Source organism: Lissotriton vulgaris, chromosome 8, assembly GCF_964263255.1.
Source record: "Lissotriton vulgaris chromosome 8, aLisVul1.2, whole genome shotgun sequence".
In the NCBI taxonomy this organism is placed as follows: domain Eukaryota; kingdom Metazoa; phylum Chordata; class Amphibia; order Caudata; family Salamandridae; genus Lissotriton; species Lissotriton vulgaris.
The window spans coordinates 1,328,092,135-1,328,120,051 of NC_141696.1; the positions used below are offsets into that span (position 1 = coordinate 1,328,092,135).

The following is a 27,917-nucleotide window of genomic DNA, read 5'->3' on the forward strand; positions in this document are numbered from 1 at the left end:
TTTATGGGTTATTACTTTGTTTTTTGAGTATCAGTATGAGTGTCTATATAGTTTGGTTGGGGATATTACTTAGCGTATAGATGCATGAATGAGTGACTCACTGTTTGTGTGTGTTTTGAAGACCGCATGTGTGCAGGGCTGTATGGGTGAATGAGGGTGTATGGGTGTGTTAGTGAGTAAATGACTGTGTCAATAGTGTCGTTATGACTAACTACATATGTTTTAAACTAGTATATGATGTGAAAATTGATGTATATAAGTGAGTATATGTGAGAGTGAGAGATTGGAAGAGTTCCTGTATAAATAAGTATGTGTTTCTATAAGTGATTGTTTAAGAGAGTAAGTATGTGTACGTTTCTGTAGAAGTAAGTGTAGTGGTGTGTGTATAGCTGTATATGCAAGTAAATGGATGTTTGATTTATTTCCATGTGTGAGTGTGTTTCTGAGTAACTCTATGGATGAGTATCGGTGTGTAACAGGATGTATAGGTGTATGAGTACATATGATGAGTGAGTACATGTATGAGTGACTATATAGAACTGTTGGTGAATGAGTGGATGTGTATGTAGATGTTGGAATTACCTAATAGGTTGTTGTAACTGGTATTGGTATCTCTATTTTGTTTTAAATTGTAGTTTCTATTTTTGAATGTGTGTATCAAAGGTTATATTAGGGTGAGGGGAGGTCTGCCACTCTTTCACAAGGATGATGTCATCAGTGATGTAATTTGAGATGTCATGAGTGATGTCATGAGTGATGTCACTGATCATGTCATGAGTGATGTAATATGTGACGTCATCAGCAGAGCATTGCAGGCGCGCGAGTTATAGTTAACTCAACTAACTATAACGGTGGAATTTCAATGGTTTTGTATGAATGAAATACCCAGCTAACTATAACATGTGTGGAACCTGTTTTTTCAGTGAATTTCTAAGGTTTTTAAAATGCTAATTCCTAACTATAACGTGGCTGAAACCTATGGTTTTTTTCAGTGAATTTCAAAGGTTTTGTAAATGATAATTTTTAAATGTATTAATTGTTATATTTTTTATACTAATTTACTACATTGTTTTAAAGTATTTATTTGTAGATATTTTATTTTTTAAATTACATTACATATTTTTAATATAAATTAAAAAAAATAATGTTTTTAAAAATATTGAAATTGTAATATATATTTTTTATTTAATAGTCTTTTTATATATATATATATATATATATATATATATATATATATATATATATATATATATATATATATATATATATATATTATATAGCAGGCAATGATATCCTATGGAAGGAAATTCATGTTACTGGTAAGTACAGTTAAATTTACTTTTCAGGAATAGTAGTGAGCTGAAATATGCAGCACTGAGGTCTCTCCTGATAACAGGTGAGTAAATCGGAATTGGTAGTTCGGCTGATTTTTGAGAAATTTGTTAAAGTTCCAAAACTCCACACTTCGAAAAATTTCCAAATAAAACTAGTCAATTTTTGCCTATGGAAGGAAATTCAAGTTACTGTTACTACGATTAGAATTACTTTTCAGGATCAGTAGTGGGCTGAAAGATGCAGCACTGAGGTCCCTCCTGATAACAGGCGAGTAAATCGGAATTCGTAGTTCGGCTGATTTAAGAGGAATTTTTTAAAGTTCCAAAACTCCACACAGAAAAATTTCCAAGTGAAACCAGTCAATGTTAGCCTATGGAAGGAAATTCAAGTTACTGTAAGTATGGTTAGAATTACTTTTCAGGATCAGTAGTGGGCTGAAAGATGCAGCACTGAGGTCTCTCCTGATAACAGGTGAGTAAATCACAATTCGTAGTTCGGCTGATTTTAGAGGAATTTTTTAAAGTTCCAAAACTCCACACTTAGAAAAATTTCCAAGTGAAACCAGTCAATGTTAGCCTATGGAAGGAAATTCAAGTTACTGTAAGTATGGTTACATTTACTTTTCAGTGTTGGTTCTGGGCTCAAAGATGCAGCACTGACGTCTCTCTTTATAACAGGTGAGTAAATCGGAATTCGTACTTTGGCTGATTTTAGAGGAATATTTTGCTCAACAGTGAAGGAAGGGGGTGGGGCCTGAGGTGACATGTGTGCAAACACGCCCTGTGGCGTGTTTTAGATTGGGGAATATATTCATCTTCAATCCTGAGGTCACCTGTGAGCCAACTAGCCCACCAGGTACCTCCAGTATGCGCCAGGGAGCTGCGTTGCAGAGAGATGTTCAGAGGGCACGCCCCCTTTTTACAACACTCTGCAACGCAGCTCCGTGACGCTTACTGGAGGTACCTGTTGGACTAGTTGGCCCCTAGGGGACCTCTGGATTGAAGAGGAATATATTCCCCAACCTAAAATGCGCTACAGGGCGTGTTTGCACACATGTCACCTCCACCCCCGCCCCTTACCTTCACCACTGTGCAAACATGCCCCGTAACACATTCTAAATTGGGGGATTAAGTCCCCTTGCATACTGGGGGACCCTGTGGGCCAACTAGCCCACCAGGAACCTCCAGTATGCGCCAGGGGCCTCAGTTGCAGAAAGGTGTAAAAAGGGGCGCGGCCTAAGTACACCTCTCTGCAACACAGCCCCCTGGCGCGTTTGCAGAGGGGGAACTAATTCCCCTTGCATACTGGGGGTCCCTGAGGTGCAACTAGCCCACCAGCTACCTCCAGTAAGCGCCACAGAGCTGCGTTGCAGAGAGTTGTAAAAAGGGGCGTGGCCTCAGAACACCTCTCTGCAACGCAGCTCCCTGGCACATACTGGAGGTACCTGGTGGGCTAGTTGCCCCCCAGGGACCCTCAAGATTGAAGAGGAATTAATTCCTCAACTTAAAACGCACCATAGGGCGGTGCTGTTTCGGTAGTGTATGGGGTCGTGCTGGGGGTAGTGATTTAGGGTTTAGGTTAGCGCAGTGGTGTTTGGGTAGTGTAGGGGGTCGTGCCAGCGTTTTAGTGTTTTAGGGTTTAGCGTAGCGCAGTAGTGTTGGGTAGTGTAGGGGGTCGTGCTAGGGGTAGTGTTTTAGGGTTTAGGTTAGCGCAGTGGTGTTTGGGTAGAGTAGGGGGTCGTGCCAGCGTTTTAGTGTTTTAGGGTTTAGCGTAGCGCAGTAGTGTTGGGTAGTGTAGGGGGTCGTGCTGGGGGTAGTGTTTTAGGGTTTAGGGTAGAGCAGTGGTGTTTGGGTAGTGTAGGGGGTTGTGCCGGGGGTAGTGTTTTAGGGTTCAGGGTAGCGCAGTGGTGAAGGGGTAGTGTAGGTGGTCGTGCTGGGGGTAGATTTAGAGTTTAGGGTAGTGCAGTGGTGTTTGTGTAGTGTATGGGGTTGTGCTGGGGGTAGTGTTTTAGGGTAGTGCAGTGGTGTTTGGGTAGTGTAGGGGGTTGTGCTTGGGGTAGTGTTTTAGGGTTTTGGGAAGTGCAGTGATGTTTGTGTAGTGGAGGGGGTCGTGCTAGGGGCAGATTTAGTGTTTAGGGTAGTGGAGTGGCTTTTATGTAGTGTAGGGGGTCGTGCTGGGGTAGATTTAGAGTTTAGGGTAGTGCAGTGGTGTTTGTGTAGTGTAGGGGGTAGTGCTGAGGTAGTCTTTTAGGGTGGGAGAGCGGTGTTTGGGTAGTGTAAGGGGTCGTGCTGGGGTAGATGTAAGGTTTAGGGTAGTGCGTTGGTGTTTGGGTAGTGTAGGAGGTCGTGCTGGGGTAGTGTTGTAGGGTTTAGGGTAGTGCAGTGGTGAATGGGTAGTGAGGGGGGTTGTGCTGGGGGTAAATTTAGGGTTTAGGGTAGTGCAGTGGTGTTTGTGTAGTGTAGGGGGTCGTGCTGGGAGTAGTGTTTTAGGGTTTAGGGTAGTGCAGTGGTGTTTGTGTAGTGTAAGGGGTAGTGTTTTAGGGTTTATGGTAGTGCAGTGGTGTTTGGGTACTGTAGGGGTTCGTGCTTGGGGTTGATTCAGGGTGTATGGTAGTTCAGTGGTGTTTGGGTAAGGTAAGGGGTCGTGCTGGGGGTAGATTTAGGGTTTAGGGTAGTACAGTGTTGTTTGTGAAGTGTAGGGGTCGTGCTGGGGGTTGTGTTTTAGGGTTTAGGGTAGTTCAATGGTGTTTGTGTAGTGGAGGGGGTCGAGCTGGGGGTAGATTTAGTGTTTAGGGTAGTGCAGTGATTTTTATGTAGTGTAGGGGGTCGTGCTGGGGGTAGATTTAGAGTTTAGGGTAGTGCAGTGGTGTTTGTGTAGTGTAGGGGGTCGTGCTGAGGTAGTCTTTTAGGGTAGGAGAGTGATGTTTGTAAGGGGTTGTGCTGGGGTAGCTGTAAGGTTTAGGGTAGTGCAATGGTGTATGGGTAGTGTAGGGTGTCGTGCTGTGGTAGTGTTGTAGGGTTTAGGGTAGTGCAGTGATGAATGGGTAGTGTAGGGGGTTGTGCTGGGGGTAGATTTAGGGTTTAGGTTTAGGGTAGTGCAGTGGTGTTTGGGTAAGGTAGGGGGTCATGCTGGGGGTAGATTCAGGGTTTAGGGTAGTACAGTGTTGTTTGTGAAGTGTAGGGGGTTGAGCTGGGGGTAGTGTTTTAGGGTTTATCGTAGAGCAGTGGTGTTTTCGTAGTGTAGGGTTCGTGCAGGGGGTAGTGTTTTAGGGGTGGGGAAGTGCAGTGGTGTTTGTGTAATGTAGGGGTCGTGCTGGGGGTTGTGTTTTAGGGCCTAGGGCAGTGCAATGGTGTTTGTGTAGTGTAGGGGTTCATGCTGGGGGAAGAGCTAGGCTTTAGGGTAGTGCAGTGGTGTTTATGTAGTGTAGGGGGGTCATGTTGGGGTAAATTTAAGGTTTATTGTAGTGCAATGGTGTTTGGGTAGTGTAGGGGATCTTGCCGGGGGCAGTGTTTTAGGGTTTAGGGTAGTGCAGTGGTGTTTGGGTAGTGTAGGGGGTCGTGCCGGGGTATTGTTTGAGGGTTTAGGGTAGCGCAGTGGTGTTTGGGTAGTGTAGGGGGTCGTGCCGGGGGTAGTGTTTTAGGGTTTAGGGTAGCGCAGCGGTGAATGGGTAGTGTAGGTGGTCGCGCTGGGGGTGGGTTTAGGGTTTAGGGTAGTGCAGTGGTTTTTGTGTGGTGTATGGGGTCGTGCTAGGGGTAGTGTTTTAGGGTTTAGGGTAGTGCAGTGGTGTTTAGGTAGTAGGGGTAGTGTTTTAGGGTTTCGGAAAGTGCAGTGGTGTTTGTGTAATGCAGAGGGTGTGCTGGGGGTTTAAGGTTTTAGGGTTTAGGGTAGTTCAATGGTGTCTGTGGAGTGGAGGGGGTCGTGCTGGGGGTCGATTTAGTGTTTAGGGTAGTGCAGTGGTTTTTATGTCGTGTAGGGGGTTGTGCTGGGGGTAGATTTAGAGTTTAGGGCAGTGCAGTGGTGTTTGTGTAGTGTAGGGGGTTGTGCTGAGGGAGTGTTAGGGTAGGAGAGTGATGTTTGTAAGGGGTCGTGCTGGGGTAGATGTAAGGTTTAGGGTAGTGCAATGTGTTTGGGCAGTGTAGGGGGTCGTGCTGGGGTAGTGTTGTAGGGTTTAGGGTAGTGCAGTGGTGCTTGGGTAGTGTAGGGGTTCGTGCTGGGGGTTGGTTTAGGGTAGTGCAGTGGTGTTTGGGTAAGGTAGGGGGTCGGGCTAAGGGTAGGTTTAGGGTAGTACAGTGTTATTTGTGTAGTGTAGGGGGTCGTGCTGGGGTAGTGTTTTAGGGTAGTGCAGTGGTGTTTTGGTAGTGTAGGGGGTCGTGCAGGGGCTAGTGTTTGCAGGTTGAGGGAAGTGCTGTGGTGTTTGTGTAATGTAGGGCTGGTGCTAAGGGTTGTGTTTTAGAGTCTAGGGCAGTGCAATGGTGTTTGTGTAGTATAGGGGGTCGTGCTTTGAGAAGAGCTAGGGTTTAGGGTAGTGCAGTGGTGTTTATATAGTGTAGGGGGTCGTGCTGGTAGTAGATTTAGAGTTTAGGGTAGTGCAGTGGTGTATGTGTAGTGTAGGGGGTCGTGCTGGGGTAGTGTTTTAGGGTAGTGCAATGGTGTTTGGGTCGAGCGGGGTAGTGTTTTTTTTTGATAATCAAATTTTATTGAAGTTTTCAACACAAAGAAATTCATTTGCCGTAAGTCACATAATCCATTAAAATATTACTGCCCCCTGCCCCACCCCCCTCATGGCATCCCAGAGCATATCAGCCTTAGCGGAATAATTTACAGGTACCCACCGAGCACGATGATGTATCAGGGTAGGGCCCATCAAGATGGTAACAAGCCAAACCATTTGCCCCATACTTTATGAAACAGCTCCGGACAACCCCAGGCCTCAAAAACGGCCTCTTCCTGTATCCCACACCAGTCCACCCCCCTTCTCCACCCCCGCAGAGCTGGTGCCGCCGTCTGAGACCATTTGGCTGCAATGTCTCGCTTCGCCACAGCCAGTGCCGTTCCCAAGAAGCGCTTATCGGCTTGAGAGCCGTCCTGTCCATCAAACACTCCCAGAAGCAGATGTCTCGGTCGTGGGGAACCACCCAACCCAAAGCAGTTGTAAGTTCCTTCTCCACCCCTCTCCAGAACTGTTCCAAGGCTGGGCACAACCACACCATATGATAGAAGTCAGCCGGGGTGCCAGCGCATCGGGCACAGGCCGGGGAGGTTCTTGCACCCGCTCGAAAGAGGAGGGCAGGAGTCAAATAGGCCGCGTGGAGGAAGTAAAGCTGGACGAGGCGCTGTTTTGAAGCTGTGGTTAGGGCTTTGGGGGCCATAAGGGCATCACGCCAATCAGCTTCATCTAAAGGGCCCACCCAGCCCTCCCAGCGCTCTCTGAGGCGGTCCAGGGATGTGGGGGAATTATTAATCAAGGCTCGATATATTCGGGACACCCAGATCTCCCATCATGACTTTGGCCTCCAGGGGACTAAACTCCGGAAGGGAAATAGGTACGGGGAGGTGAATGTGGAGGGCATGGCGGAGCTGTAAGTATTTGTAAAACTAGGAGTGTAGGAGGGCGTGTCTGTGCTGTAGATCAGAAAAGGAACGTATGTGGTCCCCCACCCACATGTCTCCTAGTAGGGTTATTCCCACCAGGTCCCATCGGTGGAACCCCTCCAGGGAAGCGGTTTCTCCCAGCCAGGTGCCCCACCAGAGGGGCGTTTGTCTAGTCAATTTCCGATCCCAACGCACCAGACGAAGGGCAGCGCGCCAAGCCATAAGGACCGATTTGGTGACAGAGGGCATGGCTTGCGGCACTGGGGAGCCGTACAGGAAGCCCTGCAGTTGTGTGAAATCGAGGACAGTGAGCTCTACCCGGTAGGCGGGGTCAGACCAGCCACCCGCGAACCAGTCGTGGATCACAATGATTTTGGTGGCCAGGTAATAGGCATAGAGGTTGGTGACTACAATACCACCGTCAAAGGGGGGAACACGGCAATGGGACAGGGACAACCCTGAGCGTCCCCTCCCCCATAAAAATCGGATGAGCATGCTATCCAGTTCCCGGAAACAACCGCTTGTGAGAGGGATGAAGGTGTTTTGTAAAATATAAAGGAAGCGGGGGAGGATCAACATTTTAAAAAGGGCGCTTCGTCCCAGCAGATTAAGGGGTAGGTACTGCCAATTCCGAAGATCGGTTTTCATCCGGGTGACTAGGGGGGCGATGTTGAGTGCCCACTCTAGTTCAGGCAGGAGGGTCACCCATACACCCAGATACTTGAATGACTGCCTCCGGAGGGGGATCACAGCCTGCCAGTCAAAGCAGGCCCGTGAGGGGTGGAGAGGGACCAGCGTGGATTTTTCCGGATTAAGGCGGAGACCTGAGATTTGCTCAAAGGCTGAAAGGGCTCTCAGTGACCCAGGGCCGGAATGCTCCGGGTCGGCCAAATAGAGCAGCACGCCATCCGCATACAAGGCAATTTTGTCCACTTGGCTCCGATCCCACTGCCAGCCTCGGATCAGGGGGTTCTGTCGTAGTAGCGCCGCCAGGGGCTCCATTGCCAGCGCGAATAGGAGTGGGGAGAGGGAGCAGCCCTGGCGGATACCCCTCCGGATCGGGAACGGTTCGGAGAATCTGCCGTTGATGAGCACACGGGCTCTCGAACTGTGATATAGGACTTGGATAAGGCGGCGAAAGTGATGGCTAAAACCCATCTTATCCAGAACGTCTACCAGGTATCCCCAGTCCACCGTGTCAATGGCCTTCTCGAAGTCGAGAAGGAGAAGGCCCAGGTAGGGGGAGAGCTGATGGCGATGGGCCAGGGCAAGATGGAGACGGCGGATGCAGTGTCCGGTGCCCCTGGCCGGCATAAACCCGCAGTGGTCAGGATGGACCAGGTCCTGCAGGAGGGGCCGTAGTCTCTGGGCAATGGCCGTGGCAAAGGTCTTAATTTCGGTATTAATCAGGGAAATGGGCCTATAGTCGGCACAGTCTAGGGAGGGTGGGTGTGTCTTTGGGATGACCACAATGGTCGCCACGTCTGATTCAGACGGGAAGGACCCGTCATCCACCACATGCCGAAGAATGGAGGACAGGAGTGCTGGGGGCGCATAAGGAGGTTCAAGGGGTTGCCCTCAATCAAGCCCGACACGGCCACGTACGTACCCTGTGTATCGGTGACAGCGTGGGTTACCGTGAAGGGGAGCCCCTTGCCTCAGAAGAATGGCCACCCCCCGGGAGCCCCTGGTAAAGCCGGAATGCCAGACCCGGTCAAACCCGTAACGTGCTAAGAAATGGCACTGGAAACCCAGAAGGTGGGTCTCCTGGAGGAGCAGGACATCAGGCATGTGGCGGCGGGCTGCACGCAGCACCGCAGTTCATTTGATGCGATCCAGGAGGCCATTCACATTCCAGGAGAGGATGTGGAGAGGCGTGTCAGAGGTGCGGGTCATTGGTGGGGGCCGGGTCTGGCGTGAAGCAAGTGGGACTCGGGGGGCCACCCCCACCAGGGGGAGGGACACAGCAGAATCTAGGGCTCTGGGGCCCAGGTAAGGAAAAAAGGGGCGTATGTGACAGTTGCAAAGGACAGTAGGACTCCTGACTACTCACATGAACAGAACAAGGCAACCCGGAGGCGGCCAACAACAACCAAACCTCGAGAGACAACGTTCTCTCCCCCACCCTTGCCCCCCAACTCCCCCCACCCTATACTTCAGAACAGGAAGCATCTGTTGCCCTAGAACAAGTCACTAATGCCTCACAAGGAGGCGGACAGCTAAGCTAAAACGGTTTGCAACTGCGAGATCAGGACGTGGCTAAATTGGACCCCCTCCATGTGTACGGATAAAATGTTAACAGCATGTTAGAGGAAGCAAAAGTACAAGTTTCTGTGGACCAAGGTGTCAAAAGACAGCAGTGCAGTGCTACAGATATCCCACCCAACTAGTCCGGCAAGCAGCGGGTGAGTCCGTAGGGGCCGGTCGGGGTACAAGGGTCCATGGGTAAATCCAAATTGGAGCTGTGGGCCCCGGCAGTAGCGTCGATCAGGCTCCAAAGTCCACATCCGAGTCTCGGACCATAGGGCTTCCGGAGAGATCAGAGTCTGACACGGCTCGTCTCAGAGTCTCACTAGGTCCAGGGACACTACCCATGTCAATCAGGGAGGAGGCCGATGGCTGGAGCGCGTGTCCCCGCTCCTGAGGTTGGGGCGGGGACTGCTGGGGCTGCATCATCTGTGACTGGCAGCCGCCACCCCGTCGGCCGGCCTTCCTCCGGGATCCTGTCCTGCGTCTCCTGGGTCGCGACGCGGTCCGGATCGGTTGCTCCGGGGTCCGCTGGAGCGGCAGGGGAGAAGCCCCCGGCAGGGGAGGCCGCTCCTCCGTGAGCCAAGTCCAAGCAGCCTGAGGGGAATCTAAGAAAAAGGTCTTGTTCTGGAAAATTACCTTCAGTCGGGCCGGGAAGAGGAGTCCATAGCGCAGACCGAGTGTCCTAAGTTTTCCCTTGACCTCATCGTACGATTTGCGCTGTGACTGGACCTCTCTCGAGTAGTCTGGAAAGACCATTATCTTGGAGGCTTGGTGATGCAGCGGTCCCAGTTCTCTGGCTGCCCCCAATACGGCGTCCCTATCGCGGAAATTAAGGACCCAGAGGAGGATGGGGACGGGGTGGGCGCCAGGTGGTGGTTTAGGGGCGAGGGAGCGGTGGGCCCGCTCCACCGCAAACCAAGGGGAAAGTTTGCCCTCAGGCATCCAGGAGCGGATCCAGGTTTCAATAAAGGTGGCGGTGTTGGTCTTCTCCACCCCTTCAGAAAAAGCCCAGGAGGCGCAGGTTGTTGCAGAGCGCCCTGTTTTCGGCAACCTCAGCTCGGCGATGGAGTTCCGAGGTTTGTGATCGAAGACGGGCCATTTGCGACTTAAGGGAGTTGACGTCGTCCTCCACAGTAGAGAGGCGGGATTCAGCGTCCCTGATGCGCTCTGTGGCCTTGCGAAGATCCTGCCGAATGAGGGCCATGTCAATCCGGACTTCTCCTATCTTGTTCTCCACGGACACCTGGGACACGTTGATTGCCTGCAAGATTGTTGAGAGGTCTCCTCCAGCCAGGGCCGGGCCGACCGCCACCTCCCCCCCAGGCCTCCAATCTGGCGTTCCTGGTCCATCTTCGCTTGGGTCGTGGAGCCGGAGGCCGGGGGGCCGCGGGGTTAGCCCATAGTTGTCGGTGGCCAGCTATCAGGCGCCAGGAGGGAGCGGGAGGTGGCAAGGCAGTGTCGTATCTACCCGGTTCAGTGGTCAGGCCGCACCCTAGCTCTCGGCTACCACAAAACAGAGTCTTCCGGACAGGCTGTCGAGGAGGGGAGGGAGGAGCAGAAGTGGCGCCGGGCAGACCAGCCGGGGCAAGGCAGCACCCCAACAGTCCACGTCAGATATGAGGTTGTCCTCAGATGGGCCCCAGACCGGTAGTGCAGTGGTGTTTGTGTAATGTAGGGGGTAGTGTTTTACGGTTTAGTGTAGCGCAGTGGTGTTTGGGTAGTGTAGGAGGTCGTGCTGGGGTACATTTAGGGTTTAGGGTAGTGCAGTGGTGTTTGGATAGTATAGGGGTCATGCTGGGGTGGTGGTTTAAGGTTCAGGGAAGCGCAGTGGTGTTTGTCTATTGTAGGGGGTAGTGCTTTCCTCTATTATTAGATCTTGAGAAATTCGAGGACTGGCCTTGTCTTTGCTGATAAGGCTGGCGGTACTGTTGCAAACCTGAGCCATACGATGAGTACCGTTGCTGCTGGTAAGAGCCTCTGTACGCGGTACTCTTGCCTCTGGAACCTCGGAATGGAGCTTTACGGTACTGAAGCGTACCCAGAGACTTAGCTGTCTCAGTGTCCTTTTTAATATCCTGGAGAGTGTCATCTATAAACTTTCCAAACAATACCTCTCCATCGAAAGGTAGATCCAGGATCTTATTCTGGATTTCGGGTCTGAACCAAGTCGCCTTGAGCCATCCCTGGCGACGAAGGACAGCAGCACCAGCCACTGAACGAAAGGCTGTTGTGGCGATGTCCATGACACAGTCTATAATTTCCATTGACGTTGTTTCCCCTTCTTGTAAAATCTTCTTCGCCTCTATTTTTGATTCTGGAGGAAGTTGATCTAAGTGTGGGAAATGTCACACCATAGTTGGTGATCGTAACTGCCCAATATTGCCAAGGCATTTGCTGCTCGCACCAACAGAGTAGCCATTGAAGAGAACCTCTTCCCAGCGTTGTCTAACCTCCTGCCTTCTTTATTTGGAGGAGTTGTCAAAGGAGCTGAAGGGTTGCGTGACTTCCTCTGTGCCGCTTGTGAAATTACAGAGTCCGGTTTTGGGTGTCCCGTCAAAGACGCAGGACCATCCTCAGGCGCTTTGTACTTCTTGTCGAGGCGCGGTAGTACAGGGACCACTGTTGTTGGATTCTTCATTGCCTTAAGGCCTTCCTCCCAAACATGTTGGACAATAGGGATAGATCTAGTAGTCTTTTTATAAGGCTCCTTAAAGTCATATAAAAAACATTTGGTGGCAACAGAAGGCGGAACCTCCCTATATCCACTGGCAGGGAGTCCACCGGATCCGAACATGGTGAAGCTGGGTCTGAGATGACATACTCGTCCCATTCTACACCTTGATCAGGTCTGCCATCAAAGTTTTGATCCTCATCCGAGGAATCATCATGAGTGTCCAGTGGTTTCGAAGGTACCTGTGAAACCAGTGTCTGCAGCTGAGATATCACCTGAGCCGGCAATTCTCGAGAAACCATTGCAGGGGCCGCAGGGGCCGCAGGGACGGGCAGGGCTTGCGTAGTCGGAACAGCAGCAGGTTGTGAACATCTAGATATGTAATCCTGCAGCATGTTGTGTAGATCCTGCAAGAGAGAAGATGGTACAGACACCATGTCTTGCCTCGAATACTGTTGTGGCTGGGCAGAATGATGATACCCACATTCCTGCTGGTACTCCCCTTCGGAATCCGTCTCCTGGCATTTAACCAGAAGCTGAGATGGACTGTTTGCATATCCATATGAGTCCTGATCGTCATCATCTGAGTCGTCATCATCCTCCTCTAACAGCAGAGCTGGAGGCAAGGGGGTAACTCACCTAGGAGACGTCATGTCAGGTGTAATCCGTGTCATGGAAATAAAGATTCTTTCCGTCGACGACAGAATCGTCGACGATTCCGTCGATGATGGAATTATATGTGGTAATACTGCCGTCGACGACGAGACCGTCGACGCTCCTGCTGTCATCGTTGTCAATGTAGTCTTCGTCGAAGCCCTCGACGCCGACAATGTCGTTGTCACCACCGTCGACGAACTATTTGTTGTCGCTGCCGTCGTCGCTGCAGTCGTCGCTGCCGTTGTCGACGCTGACACTGTCGTCAATGACTCAGTCGTCGCCAACAATCCCGTCGACATCGATTGTACCATGGACGAGCCCATCGACGGTACCATTTTAAGCTTAGGCTTCAACGCCTTCGTCGACGAAGCCTTCATCTGCGTCGTCGACGACTTGGAACTTCTATCAGACTTCCCAGAAGACTGAGAAGAAGGTCTTTAGAAGGCTGGATCAGTCTTCATCCCAGAAGAAGGTGTAGATGGCCCTTCCCTCTACTTTTCACCATGGTGAGGAGATTCGACTGGACCCTGGCTCTCAGACTCTCTGGGGGTCTTTTTTGAGGCCTTAGATGGACGCTCCATAGAAGGTGAAGGGTAAACCCTACCCCTTTAGACTGACCTTCTTGTAGATGAGGCTGTCACTGGAGACGGTGTCTTTTCTGGACTTCAACTTCTGGAGCCAGGTAAGAAGCCTACCCTCACGATCCCAGAGGGTCTTGGTAGAAAAGGTGCGGCAAATCTTGCAGTCTGCAGCCTTATGATCAGGATAGAGGCAATATATACAATCTTTATGCTTATCCTCAACAAACAATCTTTTCTTGCCACAGGTGGAACATGGCTTGAAAAGGGCCTTCTTCTTCTCCTTATTAGACATCCTGGAATGGACAGCCAACAATTCTGAAGAGAAATCCTGAAGAAAACTTCTGAAAAAAGTAGAGATTGAGCAGAGCTCAAAGGAGACTCCCTAAGCACGACGTGCGGTAGAAAATCTGAGGCTCTGAGGTTCCTTCAGGAGGGTTCTATGGGGTGAGGCTCTTCTGATTGGCTGATGCTTAGTTTGGTCTCTTTTACAAAAAGAGACAGATATGCTACAAAAGGGAATGAGGCCCAGGCCTTTTTCTTTCTCTTTTGTGCTTACTGCTATGTTATTTTTTTACAGAGACTCCCATTCCGACGATGGGGAATGATACAAAATCATGGGAATCTATGAAAGTTCCCATACTGGGGCAATCAAAATCCTCCTCAAAAAACCCTCCACAGTCCCGGAAGAAGTCCAAACCAATTAACCACCAACTCACCAACCACCTGAAGAACAACAACCTCTTGGACCCTTCCCAACCTAGGTTCCTGGAAGTCACTCTAATCGCGGTCATCAATGATATCAAGTCTCTCTCCTAGACAAGGAGGGACACCGCAGCCCTGACCCTCCTCAATCTCTCAACAGCATTTGATACAGTGTCCTACCACACCCTCCTAAATAGACTTCACCAGATGATAATACAAGGGGACTCCCTTAACTGAATTGCATCATTTCTCACCAGAAGAACTTGGAGCATACTCCTTCCACTTTACAACTCAGGCCCTAAGAACATAATTTGTGGCTTTCCCCAAGGTTTCTCACTGATTTCCATGCGGTTTAATGCATACATGGCCCACGGTATGAACGTCATATCATACGCTGATGACACCCAGCTCATAATCTCCCTAGCCACTGCCTCCACCAACCCCAAAGCTAACTTCCACAGGTGTATAACCTGCATCGCCATCTGGATACAAAACAACTGCCTCAAGCTCAACACTGTCAAAAATGGAGGTACTTATCTTCGGGAACGCCAATCTCTGGAACGACACCTGGTGGCCAGCAGAACTGGGCTCTGCACCCAAACCCTCGGACCACGCCAGGAACCTTGGCATCATACTTGAGAACAGGCTCGCCATGAAAAACAAGATGAATGCAGTATCCTCAGCCTGCTTTCTCCGCATGCTCTGGAAAATCTTCAAGTGGATCCTCATCAGCACCAGACGCACCATCACCCAGGCCCTCATCATGAGCCGCCTGGGCTACGGCAACACTCTCTACATAAAAGTCACCACTCATTTAGTAAACAGACTACAGACCTTCCAGAACAGAGCAGCCAGGCACATCCTCGACCTCCCAGGGCGAGCCTGTATCAACCACCACCTCATAACACTCCACTGGCTCCCCGGACACGAGATGTTAGTTCAAAAATGTTGACCCATGCTATATTACCTAAAACACAGACTGAATCTACACCAACCCGTCGACATTTGTGGTCCCCTGGCCTCTCCCTTGCTCACACTTCTCGCTACCTCCGAAGCAGGAACGGCAGCAGCTTCTTTTCCTACCTGGCCCCCAAGTCCTGGAACAGCCTCCCCCTCCACTCTACAGGATTTTCTAAAATCCTAAAAACCTGGTTATTTGAATGACAATGCCCAGCAGCAGCTACCCCTCCTTCCCCCCAGCGCCTGAATACACTATTGGGTGATAAGCAGAGCTTTACAAATACTGATTGATTGATTGATTGATTGCATGTCTTGGCATTGTGGTCACGCTCAGGGCACCAGAAACAAACTAAATGTGGGTCTGTCACCGACATCTGTCGATGACAAGCACTACATGGTTTAAACCTGCATTTCTGGTGGACATTCTTCACACCAGGAGACAAAGTCTCGAAAAAATCTTTGACATAAAGTTGAAAAAAGGCCAGTCAAAAATAGAAATGGGGTAGCTCTTCTCCAGAACTGCGCTGACTAGCTCGGAAAGACAAAAACTGGCATCAGTGTGCTGGGATAGCACCTATATAGGCACCACACATGTCACTTCTGGCATGGATTACACCACGCGAAGCCAAACGCCACCACCTACCGGCGTGCAGGGGTATTGCTCAGACATACAAATTTGAGATACAGCCTGAGGCCTGGAGAATAGTCTAAGGCAGGGGTCTCCAAACCGGTCCTGGAGGGCCGGATCCATGCCAGATTTTTTGGATATCCCCATTGAGATACATGTAGTTATTTTTAAAATCTGGCATGGATCCGGCCCAGAAATTAGACTAGACATTTACAGGATAAGCTAAAACTTAGCTTTAAAGCAACCAACGATAAAATCATGAACTAATACAATTCTAAACATAAGGTACACATCAATTTATTAAAGTAACAGAAATAAAAACAGTTTACATTTATACATCATACAATTACAAAGAAACAATTAAAATTTCAACTAATAATACAATCAATTGTGACCTGCACAATGCAACAGACAGACAAAAATTTGTTGTAAAACATAAAAAATTGTAAAATACAAGTGGTACATTCAATACTACAATTTCATCACTCCCTAGTTTTATGGCCACAAATTTGTATATCAACAGGGGAGGAGAGGACTTGAATTGTACAAGAGTTTGGCGTCGACGCGTTTCGGTGGTTCTGAAGCGAATATGTTCCACCTTTATCAAGACTAAGGTTCGATGCCTGTCTTGTTTCAGGGTCTGTACAATTCCCCGGTGTATTTCTGTGCGATGCGATAAGCTGATGGGTCTGTTCTCTACCACGTTTTTAAGAAGTAAAATAGGATAAATTCCTGTATAATCTCTTCAGAATGTTGAATGATGGCACTTTATAGATTACAACGTTGTACAGATTAAAATGGTTCCTGAAGGGGATCAATCAAGTTCCATCTCTAAAATCGAGTGGAGAATCTTCTCCAATATGGAAAAAAGAACGTTTACGTTAGCGAGGTTTTGCTGGAAAATGATGGGCGCTTGACACGTCTTTCGCTGTCAGGTAAAGCTGATTTTTAAGGTGGAGCACTCTAGCAGTTTCCTCGAGCGGGAATACAATCTCCCCTCCTAAAGCGGATCAATCACGCTGCTTCTGGGGGTTCTGGTTCGAAACCATTTTAATCTGTACAACGTCGTAATCTATAAAGTGCCATCATTCAACATTCTGAAGAGATTATACAGGAATTTATCCTATTTTACTTCTTAAAAACGTGGTAGAGAACAGACCCATCAGCTTATCGCATCGCACAGAAATACACCGGGGAATTGTACAGACCCTGAAACAAGACAGACATCGAACCTTAGTCTTGATAAAGGTGGAACATATTCGCTTCAGAACCACCGAAACGCGTCGACGCCAAACTCCTGTACAATTCAAGTCCTCTCCTCCCCTGTTGATATACAAATTTGTGGCCATAAAACTAGGGAGTGATGAAATTGTAGTATTGAATGTACCACTTGTATTTTACAATTTTCTATGTTTTACAACACATTTTTGTCTGTCTGTTGCATTGTGCAGGTCACAATAGATTGTATTATTAGTTGAAATTTTAATTGTTTTTTCGTAATTGTATGATGTATAAATGTAAACTGTTTTTATTTCTGTTACTTTAATAAATTGATGTGTACCTTATGTTTAGAATTGTATTAGTTCATGATTTTATCGTTGGTTGCTTTAAAGCTAAGTTTTAGCTTATCCTGTAAATGTCTCAAGGGAACTAGTCTAATTTCTGGGTCCAACACCCCACTTCCCTTGACTAACTCAAGGGGTTCCTCTCTTTTCTTACAATGGATCCGGCCTTCCAGGACCGGTTTGGAGACCCCTGTTCTAAGGTAAGGTATCTGCAGCAAGAAATCTCTATCAGATAATTTCTTGTAGGGCATAGTATTGTGCACTGAAAACTGGATGCCAGGACGAAATATAAAAGGCCAGGAATGATGAAGATGTCCAGAGGGATCATCAAGGTCAGATTTTTTGAGTTGCTATACCATGGGTGGGAAAGGACATGCTAACTAAGGCCAGTGTTCGGCTCAAGCTGTGTAGGTGGCTCATAACAAAATGTGCAATGAATAACCTGATTACAAGGCTATGTCAAGTATGAGGTTTGAAGAGGTCAAATAAGTCCAAAGTCGTGAACAATAGGATACATGGCATCAGATGAACTGAACCCTCAGACAAATTTCAAGATGCTGAAGAGGATCCACTTACCAGAGCAGTAAAAATGTAGTTTTATGTTCATAGTCTGGAGCAGTACGTGTCAAGAACGCTAAGGACCGAAAAACTGAACACATTAATATACAGAGTCTTTTCAAATGAAAGATTATCACTAACTCTGCATGCATCTTTGTGCAGTTACCAACCATTGACTGCTCGGTAACTACTTTTGGGAAGTCTTCAAGCAATAAGTACCCAGATAGAGCCATTGACTAGATTTTTCGGAGTCTTCATCCAATGCTTTAATTTCAGCCATCAAAAGTCACTGGCCCATTTTACTTCTGGCACTCCTATTACCCACTTAAGTTAAATGTGCAGTACATACATTCTGTTACCCCCACGTGTATCCTTATTGTGCCTGAACAAGTGCCAATGGTTGAATAGTAGAATATGACTTGAGAAAAGAAAAATAAGTCTGCAAAAGCAGAATTCCAGTCAGAACTGAAAATTTACTGCCCGAGGCCTTTCACACAGAAAGAAAAATGTGCCAAAAACAGTCTTTCCTCAAGAAAAAACGTACTCAATAAAAAGAGAGAAGTGATTAAAAACGGAGATAATTTAAAATAACCTGAAAAAGAGCATTCAGAGAACTTCTTGTACAACAGGCAAAATAAAACTAAAGAAAATTAGTTGGCACACTGTATGCAGTTTTCCCGCTTAGGAGAATGATGCTCCTGCCCTAATCAGTCATTGTCGTGAAGGCACATTAGTGTCTGCTTGTACATACAGTTGACAATGATTGCATGTGTCTGCTCTAATATGAATGCTTTTCAATAAAATGTTGATTAAAAGTGTTGTGTGGTATCCTCACAGCAGGGATGCATTTTAAAATGAATCTGAGAAGGATTCATTGCTGCATAAACAGTGTGTGCAAGACAAGGGAATACAGAAAGTAGTCAATTACTAAGCTACTCTATATAAATATTTAGGTAAATCTATGTGGAAGAGCAGAAATACTTCTCATATTGATTGGATTATCAGCTTTTTTAACAATAAAGATGAGATAACTCAGAGCGTTGATTAGATTCTTGAAGTCCACTAAGAAGATATCACTCACCTGACTTGGGATGATTTCCAGCTTTTCATCTTCAAAGACCTGCTGTAGAGCCTCACTAAGCTCCCTGTCTTCCACATCTTTGAAGCTGATTCCAGCAAATACATCTTTAATTAAGGCATCAAAACGGAAACAGTCTGCAAAGGTTAGCTTTGACATAGTATTAAGCCGTAAAGCTTGTACCACCATATGACTTTCATTATCTGAAAATACCAAGAGAGATATCATTTTAAGTCTCCTTTTTGCATATCAGTTGGAGATTAATATCAATACAAGTACCACTTTGGAATCACTCAAGACATCAACATTTAAACAGAAAAGCAAATTATATCACAGGAAACTCCCACTGTGTGTTTCATAATATTTCCTGCAGATACCTCTTCGTATATTAAATAGTTCCAAGCTTCGATTTTAACCAACAAATCTGTTTCAACACAGCCAACAAGCTAAATGGCATGACCTATAGATAGCAGGAATGCGAATGTAACAAGTTGCATCCTGAAAGTAGCATATATGCCATTTATTCATATTTCTTCCCCTTTGACATAAAGCCAATTAAGAAACGATTCCAAAAATTACTTCCAATAATAAAGAAGGTTTAGTTTCTTGATGAAGGAAGAGACAAATTGTTGTGGGGGCGATAGATCACTCAGGAAGAGATTAATGTTAAAAGTAGTTTATTAAGATAATAGGGCCCACAGGGAGCCAGGGAACAGCTGTGCGCGTTAGGCAAAGCAATAACGGGATTCTGACAGTGACAGTTGTGACGTCACATATATCATCTCCGAACATTCGGAGATGACGTATGTCGCGCGCTACCATAGACATTGAAAACACATTGCAGAATAATGAGCAATTCCAACATCTCCCTTTTTTCCCCAACAAAAATGCAAAATACATAACCAAAATGAAGTAAACACTACCCTACAATATAGTCATCAAAACGTTTAGGCATTCTAACTGTTCTATAGAAAATAAATGTAGGGAGGGTCAACAGGGCATCTTTAACGACCAAGACCACTTGTGCCCTTATTATAAATGTCAACAAACAAGGAAGTGGTCTGGTCCAAAAAACTGTTAGTGTGCCGTAACTGAACTAGAACCCCTAAACCATTAGTAACACTAGAAGTGATAACCCTGGGCTGGTAAAGAAAATCCCATCAGCCCACCCATTTGGTGGAGTGTCGTCATGTGGGAGATGTCACCAATCCAAATCTCAGACAATGCACCTAGTGATGGTGCGGAGATGGATTATCATGATGTAAATCCAGACCACTGGGCTTCACTGGTGATGCTAATGGGGTGCAGTGCAAGTGGAAAAATTAAAGTGAACAAGTGAAAATAAAATTGACTCAAAGGACCAAAATTAAGTTTAATCAGTATGGTACTAGGGTCAATATTAAAAATGCCCAGATAGTTTGAAATAATAACTATATATAGGCAAAGTGAGTGGAGGTCGACATGTTTCAGCTAAACTGACTATTGGTCTAAGCTTTCTTCAGGACCATTGGGAAACTGCGACTGCAACTATAAACAACAAAACTATGTGACTGTTCACGCTGTATACGCTGGATAAATCCTACCAGTTCCTCTGAGCCCAGATGTGTACTGGAGGGAATCCAGATCTTTCAGTATCTCCTATAAAAAGAGGAGGATAAGCGCGACATTCCTTTTGACTATATTATACAGCGCATGCGCGACTCGAAACCAACTATCTTCGACGCATGCGTAGTCTAACTAAGATGCCTAGCGCACGCGCAGATCAACTGTAGTGCCTCATTAGCGCGGCGATTTTACAATCCCCTACACAGCTGGGGCAAATCATCTCATTAACGCGGGTATAAATAGACATGCGCGCCCAAGACCTAACTACCTCCACTCCCTCTCGGACGCTGGTGTAGAGGTACCGACGGAAAGGTAGGGCAATACATCCTGCTGCCCCTCACTTTATTGGGAACCATTTTTTAGCCATCTTAACGCCATTTAAGAGCTCTTTGAGTTGGGACTTTAATCTGAGACTCTTGTTAACTTTTTTCCTGCATAGTATTGGCAATGAGCTGTAAATTAGGTTGAGTCTTTTTTCTTTACAACTAGGTTTTGTTAGGAGATTACTGGGAATGCAAACAAATTTGAGCATAAGTCCCTCTGTTATTTTTCTGAGGTTCTCTCTCACATTTCCATCCTAACTAGAGCGGGCCTCCTTCTTCCCGAGTGGGTGCCGGGTGAGGTGAGGCGTACTCCCACACAATGCTGGGTAAGTTATTACGCTTTTTACTCATATACGTGATTGTATACACGTGTTAACATAGACAGGATTAGATTGTCTGTTCTGTCAGCGGTGAGTGACTCTCTCACCGTAGTGTTTGTGTGCTTAGTTACTTGTTCTTGTTTCCTTAATTCCGTTACACACTATATCTTCTGATGCACACTTATCCTCCTCTTTTTATAGGAGATACTGAAAGATCTGGATTCCCTCCAGTACACATCTGGGCTCAGAGGAACTGGTAGGATTTATCCAGCGTATACAGCGAGAACAGTCACATAGTTTTGTTGTTTATAGTTGCAGTCGCAGTTTCCCAATGGTCCTGAAGAAAGCTTAGACCAATAGTCAGTTTAGCTGAAACATGTCGACCTCCACTCACTTTGCCTATATATAGTTATTATTTCAAACTATCTGGGCATTTTTAATATTGACCCTAGTAACATACTGATTAAACTTAATTTTGGTCCGTTGAGTCAATTTTATTTTCACTTGTTCACTTTAATTTTTCCACTTGCACTGCACCCCATTAGCATCACCAGTGAAGCCCAGTGGTCTGGATTTACATCATGATAATCCATCTCCGCACCATCACTAGGTGCATTGTCTGAGATTTGAATTGGTGACATCTCCCACATGACGACACTCCACCAAATGGGTGGGCTGATGGGATTTTCTTTACCAGCCCAGGGTTATCACTTCTAGTGTTACTAATGGTTTAGGGGTTCTAGCTCAGTTACGGCACACTAACAGTTTTTTGGACCAGACCACTTCCTTGGTTGTTGACATTCTAACTGTTCTCCCAGATTTTTATTTAGTACACTGCTTGTCGGCATTAACAACCTTCCCCCTCGTGTGTGCATCATGTCCATTCGACAAAACAGTGTCAGGATTTCTTAATCCAGTCTCATTCAAACTAACTTCCCCTTGGGAGCAGTTTAGCCATCCTCCATTATTTCCAGAGTCCATCATAGTGTTCTCATCTCAAGGAGAACTTTCCCTCCCAAGGACATCTTCCCATTCTAGTATGCTTTCATCAAGGCCGATCTCTTTCCCTTCCTTGCCTTTCATTATAATTTCCTCTTGTCCGTTCTTTAATTTGATAACATTGTCTTTGCTTCTCCAGCCTTTTCCTTCAATGCACACTGAACCTCTAGATGCTTCACAAACCTTCACAGGGTCACTGTACACAGATTCTCCCTTGGTCACTTTGCAAGGTTTCCTCACTAGAATCCAATCTCCTACCTCTATCTCCTTGTCTTTTGCTCTGTTGGTAATATCCGCATACCTCTTCGTTTTTTCTTGTTTACACACTATTTTCTCTTTTACTCTGAGTTCATTTTCGTTTATTTCATGTGTCATACAACTTCCCTTGTACCAATCACCAAATTTTGGGGTAAGCACATCATTGCATTTCCTCCCCCTCATCAAGTAGAAGGGTGTGTTCTTGGTTGTTTCATTTGGTGTGTTATTGTATGTATTTATTTTTTCGCGGATGTGCTCTTTCACGTTCAGGTTAGAAGCTATAGCCAACTGGATGCCTTCTTTAATGAATTTTTTCATTCTCTCCACCTGGCCATTGCTTTTCGGGCTATACAAAGGTGTCTTTTCTTGTTTGATGCCTGCTGTGTTCAAAAACTCTGAGAAGATACTAGCTGGGTGCCATTGTCCGATACAATAATCTTAGGTTGTCCTTCCAACGCAAACATTTTCTTTAAAAACGTAATCACCTCATTTGTAGTTACCTTGTTCACGAATTTAAAATGCACCCATTTAGAGTAGTAGTCAGTCAGAACAATTATGTTTTTACATTCATCTTGCAATAGACTGAACGGCCCGCAAAGTCAATTGCTACCTTTGTCCATGGACCATTAGGTATTTCAACCATTTGCAATTCACCTTTTCGAGCTTTCCAGTGTTTGTCTGCTTTGAGGCACTTCTCGCATTTGTCAATGTGCTCCTTTACTTCGGTATCTAGTCCTGGCCACCAGTAATGCATTCTTACAATGTTCTTTGTGGCGGTGCTGCCAGGATGCCCCTTGTGAGCAAGTGACACGATTTTCCTTCCCAAACACGCAGGGGGTATGAATAGATCTCTTCTCTTGAGGAACCCGCATTCAATAGTCAACTCTTCCACTATCTGCTGATAGCTCCTTAATTCATTAGGAAGATTCCTGATGGGTGGCCATTTAGTTTTGACATAGTCCATTACTTTTTTCAACACGTCATTTTCCAAATTCTGCATCCATTCATCTTCACTGACTGAACCATCACACATGACTGTTGCATCCACCCAATCTACTACGCACTCGGTATCATCAATGGTGTCCTCTGATTGGTCGCATACAGGCAACCTTGACAGTCAATCAGCCCTGCAATTCTTTCCTCCTTTTATGTGTTTTATGCTCAAATTGTATTCCTGAAGCTTAGACAACAGTCCTATCAGTCTGGAACTTGCTTTTCCATTTCCGCACCCCTCGCCGTCCATCATGTAGACCAAGGGTTTGTGATCTGTTATTATAGTAAACCTCTTGCCCCACAGGTAATCCTTTAGTTTATGCACTGCCCAGACACATGCCAGGGTTTCACGCTCTATCGTGCTGTAGTTTCGTTCCGTTTCGTTCAGTCTTCTTGATATAAATGCAATTGTATTCTCATTTCTTCGTTCCTGCTGACAAAATATTGCACCTATTCCTCTTGCACTTGCATCCACAGTGATCACATTTTCCAGCTGAGGATCGTAAGGCTTCAGTGCTGGTGCCATTGCAATGTTCTTTTTTACATTGTTGAAAGCCTGGCTTTGTTCATGAGACCACTTGTAGCTAACGTTTTTTCTCAACACTTTTCTTAATGGCTCTACTATGTCAGCATATCCTTTTATGAACTTCGAATAATATTCGCTGAGCCCCAAGAACGATTTTAGTGTCTCTTTGTCGTTGGGTTCTAGAGCATCTCTTATTGCTTTGACTAAATCATCCTTTGGGGTGATACCCTCAGAAGTCAAAACATGTCCCAAGTATTCCAGCTTGTTGACCATGAATTCGCATTTTTCTTTTGAGACAGTCATTCCTCTACTTTTCAGGATATTCAGCACTTTTTTCCAGGATCTCTAGATGCTCCTTTTCTGTTCTCGAGTGAATAAGGATATCGTCCTGGAAAGCCTCCACACCCCTCACCTCACTGAACAACATGTCCATCAGTTTTTGGAAGACTCCTGATGATGAAGCCAATCCAAAAGGCAACCGTACATACCTGTATGCCCCAAATGACGTTATAAAGGTGGTTAGTTTCTTGCTGTTCTCCGTTAGAACCACCTGATGATAAGCCGCCTTCAGATCAATCAGTGTGAAGTATTCTGACCCTTAGACAGATTGTAGTATCTCCTGGATCTTTGGAAGGGGGTGGCAATTCACTAGAATATTTTTATTTAAAGACCTGAGGTCTACACACAGCCTTAAGTCTCCCGTTTTCTTTTTCTTTGAGACAACAATAGCTGATACCCATTCAGACTCATCTGTTTCCTCTATGACTCCTTCTTTTATTAGTGTTTCCAAAACTAGTTTCAGTTCATTTTTTATTGACAGAGGCACCGTTCTCACTTTATGCTTCATGGGTATTGCACTTTCTTTCAATTTAATATCATGGGTGAACCCTTTCACACACCGTATTTCATTTCTGAATATGTACTTGTACTTTTCCAACACGTTACTTAGCTCCTTTTTCTCCTCATCCATTGCTATGTTGTTTATAAAATCTTCCCTTAGCAGTATAGGCTCTTTTGCACCTGGTTGCAAAACTACTCCTAGGTTCGCTAAATCTCTCCATCCGATCAGAATCCTTCCTTTCACTGCCACGTAAATTTTGGTGTTGATTATTCTCCCCCTAAAAGTAACTGTATCCCAAAAAAAAACTACCATGTTTATATCTTCTTCCCCAAAAGCCTTTGGGTTGATGTCTGTCTCTTGTAATGCTACATCCTTCCATTTTTCCTCAAATAGTGTGTCTGATATCGTGGTAATTGGTGACCCTGAATCTGCAGTAAATTGCAATTCCACTTCCCCAATTTTAACTTCGCCAATAGGTCCTTTAATTTGACCATCTTTCACTTCTACATACAGCACAATGTTGGCACACATTTCTTCATCAAATTCACCAATAGCATTAACTTTTACATTTCCATAAGACATTTTAATTTTACATAACGTTGTATAATGACCTGTTTTTTTACATTTAGAGCATTTTTTATTAAGGGCTGGACACAACTTACTGTCAGCTAGATGTTCATGCGAACCACATCTAAAACAATTGAAATTCTTGCCTACCACCTTCTTACTGCTCCAATTTTTCTCATTTCCTTTCCTTTTATCCTGCACATAAAATACATTTTACTTGTACTTGAAAGCTCTTTTGTAGATATCATTGACCTCGCTATCCCCTTTGCAATATCTGCAACCTCTTGCAATGACTGTTTCTTACATGCCAGCAGTCTCTCTTGTACTTTTTTTGAGTAACAATAGAACACCACTTGGTCCCTGATGTAGATTTCGGTCATATCCTCAAATTCACACTCTCTAGCAAGCACCCTCAAACAAGCGATATACTCCTCAATTGTCTCTCCTTCTTCTTGCTTGCGTAAAGCAAATTTATGCCTTCCCACCATTATATTGGGTTCCTCGTCAAACTGTTTTTCAAGCCTTTTCACCGCTTCATTATACTCATCAAGAGGTATGAAAACACCAGGTGGGCTTTCATATTCTGGTAAACTGCCGCCTTCAGATCAATCAGTGTGAAGTATTCTGACCCTTAGACAGATTGTAGTATCTCCTGGATCTTTGGAAGGGGGTGGCAATTCACTAGAATATTTTTATTTAAAGACCTGAGGTCTACACACAGCCTTAAGTCTCCCGTTTTCTTTTTCTTTGAGACAACAATAGCTGATACCCATTCAGACTCATCTGTTTCCTCTATGACTCCTTCTTTTATTAGTGTTTCCAAAACTAGTTTCAGTTCATTTTTTATTGACAGAGGCACCGTTCTCACTTTATGCTTCATGGGTATTGCACTTTCTTTCAATTTAATATCATGGGTGAACCCTTTCACACACCGTATTTCATTTCTGAATATGTACTTGTACTTTTCCAACACGTTACTTAGCTCCTTTTTCTCCTCATCCATTGCTATGTTGTTTATAAAATCTTCCCTTAGCAGTATAGGCTCTTTTGCACCTGGTTGCAAAACTACTCCTAGGTTCGCTAAATCTCTCCATCCGATCAGAATCCTTCCTTTCACTGCCACGTAAATTTTGGTGTTGATTATTCTCCCCCTAAAAGTAACTGTATCCCAAAAAAAAACTACCATGTTTATATCTTCTTCCCCAAAAGCCTTTGGGTTGATGTCTGTCTCTTGTAATGCTACATCCTTCCATTTTTCCTCAAATAGTGTGTCTGATATCGTGGTAATTGGTGACCCTGAATCTGCAGTAAATTGCAATTCCACTTCCCCAATTTTAACTTCGCCAATAGGTCCTTTAATTTGACCATCTTTCACTTCTACATACAGCACAATGTTGGCACACATTTCTTCATCAAATTCACCAATAGCATTAACTTTTACATTTCCATAAGACATTTTAATTTTACATAACGTTGTATAATGACCTGTTTTTTTACATTTAGAGCATTTTTTATTAAGGGCTGGACACAACTTACTGTCAGCTAGATGTTCATGCGAACCACATCTAAAACAATTGAAATTCTTGCCTACCACCTTCTTACTGCTCCAATTTTTCTCATTTCCTTTCCTTTTATCCTGCACATAAAATACATTTTACTTGTACTTGAAAGCTCTTTTGTAGATATCATTGACCTCGCTATCCCCTTTGCAATATCTGCAACCTCTTGCAATGACTGTTTCTTACATGCCAGCAGTCTCTCTTGTACTTTTTTTGAGTAACAATAGAACACCACTTGGTCCCTGATGTAGATTTCGGTCATATCCTCAAATTCACACTCTCTAGCAAGCACCCTCAAACAAGCGATATACTCCTCAATTGTCTCTCCTTCTTCTTGCTTGCGTAAAGCAAATTTATGCCTTCCCACCATTATATTGGGTTCCTCGTCAAACTGTTTTTCAAGCCTTTTCACCGCTTCATTATACTCATCAAGAGGTATGAAAACACCAGGTGGGCTTTCATATTCTGGTAAACTGTCGAATACATCTTGTCCAGCCTTCCCTAACAACCCAAATAAAATTGAAGTTTTCCTTTCTGCATCATATTTTTTCCCATCAATGGATATAATATAATTTTCAAAAGCCCTTAGCCATTTCCTCCATCTCATTACAGGCTTGCCTGGCTCATCTAGAAACAAAGGTGGAACGCAAATATTATTGCTCTGTGCCATATTAGAGTTAATTTCAATATTCCTTTGTTTGCAGTTACCATACATCCTCGTCGCCAATTGTTGTGGGGGCGATAGATCACTCAGGAAGAGATTAGTGTTAAAAGTAGTTTATTAAGATAATAGGGCCAACAGGGAGCCAGGGAACAGCTGTGCGCGTAAGGCAAAGCAATAACGGGATTCTGACAGTGACAGTTGTGACGTCACATATATCATCTCCGGATATTCGGAGATGACGTATGTCGCGCGCTACCATAGACATTGAAAACACATTGCTGAATAATGAGCAATTCCAACACAAAGTAACAAAGTTACCTACCTTTAGTAAACATCTCATCTGGTAGACACTAGATCTAGCAGCAAATTACTTACCTTTGGATTTCCCAGGGTTTAGTCTGGATCTGGGAGATTTTTCGTAAGCAGCACCCCTGCGCACCGCTAGATGGAGTCGCTCGGCTCCACGTGCATTGCCAGTGTCATCCGCGTCGGAAGTGACGTCCACAGCACCCATAAAGGTGCCACCTAGGCGCGCTGACGTCAGTTTCTTTTCACGACTTTCCACGCCAGAAGCGAGGACCATTGAAGAACACGGACCGCTGGTGTGGAAAACTAGAGCTGTGAGAGAGGTCAGCCCTGTCCATAGAAACTGGTTTACAGAGCTGGAAGGAAGGGTGGGTAGGTA

At 45.6% G+C, this 27,917-nt stretch overlaps 1 protein-coding gene across 3 annotated transcripts in view; it reads right to left on the reverse strand.

Annotated features, from left to right (window-relative positions):
* DYNC2H1 (dynein cytoplasmic 2 heavy chain 1) overlaps window positions 1-27,917 on the reverse strand; it is a 1,560,829-nt gene that overhangs the window by 980,675 nt on the left and 552,237 nt on the right. For all 3 annotated transcript variants that reach the window (XM_086935265.1, XM_086935264.1, XM_086935263.1), the window contains exon 37: window positions 18,581-18,780. In XM_086935265.1, coding sequence (XP_086791391.1) covers window positions 18,581-18,780 — 200 coding nt within the window. The remainder of the gene's footprint in view (window positions 1-18,580; window positions 18,781-27,917) is intronic.